Consider the following 6637-nt stretch of genomic DNA (forward strand, 5'->3'; position numbering starts at 1 on the left):
TTCGCTGGAGGCACTACTCCAAGAAGAAGTCGGATGTTGTCCAATGTTTCCGGTGCCAGCAGTACGGGCACGGGATGAGGAACTGCCATCTGGAGGCCAAGTGCGTGAAGTGTGGCGAGCGCCACCAGACGACCGCATGTGTACTCCCCGCGCGAGCCGACGTCGTGGTCAACGACGACCGCTCACAAATCCGCTGTGCTAACTGCAGCCAAAACCACACAGCGAACTACAAGGGTTGCCCCACCCGCCTCAAGTACCTGCAGGACTTGAAGGCCAAGAAGAAGACGAGTCCCGCCAGCAGAAGCAACGCTCCGAAGGTGTCTGCAGTTCCTGCGCCTGCCCCACGGCCACTGGGTGGCGACTTGAGCCAGCTGCTCGGCAGCATCGCGAATCCTGGGGTCTCGTACTCGCAAGCCGTGCAGGGCCAACCCGAGTCGTCAACCTTGTTCACCGTCGAGGAGTTCATGTGCCTAGCCAGTGAACTCTTCACTAGGCTTTCGAATTGCCAGTCGAAGGCCATGCAATTCCTCGCCCTTAGCGAGCTCATTATCAAGTTTGTTTATAATGGCCAACCTTAGCTCGCTGAAGGTGATGAATTGGAACTGCCGTTCCATCCGCAACAAGGTTGTGGAATTTTTCCACTTCCTCGAAGCTCACGAAATCGACATCGCTGCAATCACGGAGACCTGGCTGCAGCTCAACAACTCGGTGTACCACGAAAACTACACCATTGTTCGCGCGGACCGTAACTCGCTGGATGCTGCTCGAGGGGGAGGAGTTGCACTTCTGGTGCGTAACGGGATAAAGTACTCCAAGCTCGAAACTTCGACCCGGGCAATCGAGTCCGTTGGGGTCACGATCAATGTGGATCCCGCACCAGTGAACATCGTTGCTGTTTACTACCCTGGCTCGACACGCAGGGCAACGCTTTGTCAGTTCCGACGCGAAATACGGCAGCTCAGCAGCATCGATGGATCAGTCTTCCTGGTGGGTGATTTGAACGCGCGGCATAGGATGTGGAACTGCACCAGGGCCAACAAGGCAGGACAAATACTGCACCAAGAGTATGAGTCCAAGGACATCTACATACACGCTCCGGATACTCCCACCCGCTGCCCCGCTGGACGAGGGAGGCCTTCCACGTTGGACCTGGTCATCTCTAACAACCTGGTGCAGATGTCGAAGCCGATAACGCACGTCGAACTGTCGTCGGACCATCTGCCGGTCACCTTTACGATCGACGCTGACGTTCCAGTCGCCCCGGCTGGAAGACTCGTCCGATGCTTCGACAGAGCGAATTGGAGCACATTTGCTCGCTCGATCGAGCGGGAGGTCGACCTTAACGCAAGCTGGATCAACGATCTGGATCGCTCGGAGAAAATCGACGACGCCATCGACAAGTTCACCGCCATCCTCAAAGCAGCTGAGGAAGCCGCTGTCCCTTCGCGTAGGATCCTACCTCAGAAGAAGGACATTCCCGACGAGCTGAAGCTGCTAATCCGGCTGAGGAACGTGCGGCGTAGACAGTTCATCCGAAGACGGGACCCGCTCATCGGAGCGGTGGTGACCCACCTGAACAACGTCATCAGCACCAAAAGCGCCGAACACCGCTACAAAACTTCGGCTCCTTGCTAAGGACGCTGAACAACGGCAGCAACAAGTTCTGGAAGCTTACCCGCAACCTCCGGAACACGGTCAAGTACAGCCCCCCGCTGAACGTCAACGGAGACCTCGTAGCGAACCCTTCAGCGAAAGCCGAAGCGCTCGCGAGTGCATTCGCCGCTGCCCACAACAACGAGCTACCAGGTGATTCCGAAACATCGGTCGCTGTGGAGAACGCGCTTGGCCACATCCGAGCGACAATTCCTCCCGTGCCTCCGGCCGCCCTTGTCAAGCCGAAAGAGGTCAAGGCGATCATCAGCAAGCTCAAAAACCGAAAGTCTCCGGGGCAAGATGGAATCCGGAATACGTGCCTCAAGCAGCTGCCAAGAAAAGGGTTGGTCGTCCTGACCAAAATCTTCAACGCTTGCCTGGCCTTGGGCTACTTTCCGGCCGGCTGGAAACACGCGAACGTGATCGCCATCCCAAAGGCGAACAAGGACATAACCAATCCAGGTAACTACCGCCCGATCAGCCTTTTGAGCAGCCTAAGCAAACTCCTGGAACGGGTGATCCTCGCCCGGATAAACCGTCACCTAGAGACGGAGCAACTCATCCCACACGAGCAGTTCGGCTTCGCCGGGGCACTCAACGGTGCACCAACTCGCCCGTATCTCGGAGATGGTGAAGCGCGGTTTCCTGGCGGGGAAGTCGACCGGCATGATCCTTCTCGACGTCGAAAAGGCCTACGACTCCGTGTGGCAGGACGCCGTGGTCTACAAGCTCTTCCGCTCGAACCTCCAGCCGTTCCTGGTCAAGATCGTCGAGTCGTTCCTGACAAAGCGGTCGTTTACGGTGACGGTGAATGGCGAGCGTTCTTCCGTCCACAACATCCCCTTCGGCGTGCCCCAAGGATCAGTGCTGAGCCCGACTCTCTACAACATCCTTACCTCCGACGTGCCGATGATCGATGGAGTGTCGTACGCATTCTTTGCGGATGACACTGCATACTTGGCATCGGATAAGGACCCGAAGATCGTCGTCACCCACCTACAAGCGGCACAGAACAACCTCGAGGAGTTTCAGCGGAAGTGGCGCATCAAGCTGAACGCTGGGAAAACCCAGTCCATCTTCTTCACCAGGAGGCGTGCTGCTCGGCACCTTCCCCGCAGATCGATCAGCGTCAATGGCCAGCCTGCGATGTGGGACGACGAGGTCAGGTACCTGGGTGTGGTGCATGACAAGAAGCTGAAGTACGACAAGCACGTGAACAACATCATCGAGAAGGTGGATCGTTCCACCAAGGCGCTCTACTCCCTGCTTAATCGGCGGTCGAAGCTGAGTATTAAGAACAAGTCGCTCGTGGTCAAGTGCATCATCCGTCCAATGCTGACCTACGCTGCTGCGGTCTGGGGCAACTGCGCCAAATCGCACCGAAAGCGACTCCAGGTGAAGCAGAACAAGCTGCTCAAGATGGTGCACAACCTGGACCCGTGGTACCCGACCGACGATCTACACAAGCTGGCCGGCGTCGACACCATCGACGCAAGCATCGAAAAGGCAACGAGAACCTTCAGGACTTCATGTGGGATGTCAACGAATCCGCTCATCGAAGCACTCCTCCGTCAACAACTGTGATATTAGTTTTTAAGCCAAACATAGATCTAGGGTTTTTCTCAAAATTTATTTTCCTAAAAGAACACCCTGTTAGCAAAATCTAAACTTAGAAATATGTATCCTCCCTGCAAAGGCTTATGAATTGATCTCAGTTGAAAGGTTCTCCAAATCTCTGAATTGCAAATGTAACATCCTGGAGCAGAACTGTTAAATTCTAATAAAAACACAATTGAATTGAATTGAATAGAATAAATAGTTGAGTTTAAGCTAACGTTCCTGAATTTATTTATTTCTTTTACCTTTACCAAAACAATCTACCTAAACCGGCCAGGTATATCGCTTCGTGCTCAACTTCTCTCCGTGCACTCCCCGCCAACGCCTGGCATATACGCGATACGCCACAACAACAATACTTCCTTTCACTTTCATCGCATCGCCGCCCGAATTTCAGTCCGGTTCGAGCGAGCAGTCGACGTGGTACACTCTCTCTCTCGCCTCGTCTGCGCATTCAATTCTCGCTAGTTAGTCGCTCCCAGTGCAACATAGTCGGAGCGATTTATTTTTGTTTTCAATTCCGATTCTATCGCGAACGAGTGCGGAGCAAAGGTCACGCGGTCATCCCAAGTCGAGTTCAATCTAGTCCAGCCCGTACGCACTCCACGAAAGCGTTGTTTTATTCTTGATGGCAATGATGAGACTGCTACAGCCGGGAAAGTCATTCCACGGGAGCAATCCGGCGTTGCTGCGGATGCTGACGGCGAGTTTGTCCTCGTCGGGGAGTAATTTGCCGGCGTTGCCGCTGCCGAAGCTGTCCGATACGCTGAACAAGCTGCTGACGACGATCGAACCGCATGTGGATCGGGAAGGGTTCAGCCGCAGCAAGTCGGCGGTCGAAAAGTTTATGACTCCGGGTGGAGTTGGGCTGCGGTTGCAGAAGTTGTTGGAGGAACGGGCGGCGAACAGGAAAAACTGGTTGTCGGATTGGTGGCTGCAGACGGCGTATCTGGAGTATCGCGATCCTGTGATCATTTATTCCAGCCCGGGGTTGGTGTTTCCGCAGTTGCGGTACAAGTCGGTTGACGATCAGCTGCGGTACGCGGCCAAGATTGTGTTTGGGGCGCTGCTGTACAAACGGATGATCGACCATGGCCAGATTAAGCCGGAAATGATGGGCAAAGCCGCGCTGGATATGGCGCAGTACGGCAAGATCTTTGGGACGTGTCGAGTTCCGGGAAGTCCGGCGGATTCGCTGCAGTACCATCCCAACTCGACGCACATTGTGGTGGCTTCAAACAATCAGTACTTTAAGGTGGAGGTAGGCAGCTCGGACGCCATCATCGGCGAGGAAAAGCTGCTCGAACAGTTGCGCCAGTGTCACGAAATGTCACGAGAGCGTGCCGAACCGGTAGGAATGTTGTCGGCGCTTCCGCGAGACAATTGGCACGAGGCGTACGAGGTGTTGCGTGCGAATCCCGCCAACAACGGGACGCTTGATGCGATACAAAGTTCGTTGTTTGTGCTGTCGTTGGATTACGAAATCAAAAACTCGTCCGGCGATGACATAATCGACGCTTGCCACCTCTTGATCCACGGCGGAGGCTCCACGGCCAACTCCGGCAACCGGTGGTACGATAAAACACTGCAACTGGTGGTCGGACCGAACGGAGTCAACGGACTGACGTACGAGCATTCTCCAGCCGAGGGCCAGCCGATCGCGGTCCTCACCGACTTTATCATCAACCACATTGCCAAAGGCGACTCCACAAAAGGATCCGACCGGACCCTACCAGCTCCACAAAAGCTCACCTTCGAACTGTCTCCAAAGGCCCAAACCCTTCTCCAAAAGGCCGCCACCCAGCACGACAAGTTGATCGCCGACCTGGACATGAACTACCTCCATTACACCGGCTACGGCAAGAACTGGATCAAGATGCAAAAGATGAGCCCGGACAGCTTCATCCAGATGGCCATCCAGTACGCGTTCTACAAGCTCCACCGAGTGCCGGGCGCGCACTACGAGTCCGCCCAGACGCGCATGTACGAAGCCGGTCGCACCGAAACCATTCGATCCTGCTCGAACGAGTCGGTTGCGTTCGCCCGCGCCATGCTCACCCCCTCCGAATCGGCCCAAACCAAAGTCGCCAAGCTGCGATCCGCCGTCGATGCCCACAAAGCGTACGCCTCCAAAGCCGTCCAGGGCTACGGCGTCGACCGGCATCTGCTCGGCCTCAAGCTGATTGCGCGCGAAAACAACATCTCCCCTGCCGGAACTCTTCAAAGATCCCGGCCTGCTGGCCAGCCAACACATGAGACTGTCGACCAGCCAGGTGGCGTCCCGGTACGACGCGTTCATGTGCTACGGCCCGCTGACGGCGGACGGGTACGGCTGCTGCTACAGCCCCAAGAACGACGACATGTGGTTCGGCATCAGCTCGTTCCGCAGTTGCCCCGAGACGGACACGCGCACCTTCCGGGACCATCTGCGGGCCGCCCTGGACGAGATGTTCGAGGTGCTGAGCAAGGTTTCGGCGACGGCCAGCAAGCTGTAGGGCGTGGGAGAAGTGGCGACGGCGAGAAGCAGGGAGTTTTATTACCAGTTGTGATAGAGGAGAGATTGTTGTTTCGAACGTATTATGCACAAGTGTTGACCATATTTTATCGGAAAAATAAAAAGGTGGCGGTATTTTTTTTACATAAAATTTAAACTTGTTTTAATACCTAGTTATGCTGAGAAATAATTGGAGGGATTAGAAGTTTGACTTATAACCCTATTCACGACTCGTTATGAATAAAGGCTTCTTTCGCAACTTGTTGCACAATAGTATATTCAGCACTTATTCAACAAGGTTTACTGAGACAATGTGTTTAGTCAATCAATGGAGAAAAGTAGGCCGTTTCATCATTCGAAAATGACAGGAAAAATTAGCCGTTTCACAATAATGGCCTATCTACAATCACTTAGCTTAGAATAGTTAAGTAAAGTAAAACTTAGAAAATGTACACAACTTACGGCCGTCATCCACAATCAACTTAGAAAATTTGCTGGGCTGATATACGTTGCTATGCAGTTGTTTGTTTACCTTTGATATGGAAACGTCAACTTACCGTATTTTTTGAAATTTGATTCTGTAATTTTTGGTACAGAAAATTAGGCCTTTTCATAGTTCAAGAATGACAGGAAAGGTAAATAGTTTGACGACGGAATTGCAAAAAATACTGTTAAGAGTTGCACTCGATAATCTTAGGACAAAAAAGTTCATTCTGACACTAAATTGGAGCTCTTCGACTCCATTTTAGACAAGTTTTAAATGGTTGATTGCTTGTTTCAAAAATTTAGTCACCACCATTTACGCCGACAACGAAAATAAATATTCGCGTATGGACTATCCGAAGTGTTATTTTTTTGAAGGATTTTTTTTTA

General features: G+C 53.1%; 1 protein-coding gene across 1 annotated transcript; it reads left to right on the forward strand.

Annotated features, from left to right (window-relative positions):
• Positions 1 to 3639: 3639 nt before the first annotated feature.
• LOC6053088 (carnitine O-acetyltransferase) lies at positions 3640 to 5915 on the forward strand. Its single transcript, XM_001869206.2, is given in 2 exon segments — positions 3640 to 5476; positions 5478 to 5915. Coding segments are annotated over 2 exon segments (1866 nt in total). The 5' UTR covers positions 3640 to 3898; the 3' UTR covers positions 5766 to 5915.
• Positions 5916 to 6637: the final 722 nt, after the last annotated feature.

Source organism: Culex quinquefasciatus, chromosome 1, assembly GCF_015732765.1.
Source record: "Culex quinquefasciatus strain JHB chromosome 1, VPISU_Cqui_1.0_pri_paternal, whole genome shotgun sequence".
Lineage (NCBI taxonomy): Eukaryota > Metazoa > Arthropoda > Insecta > Diptera > Culicidae > Culex > Culex quinquefasciatus.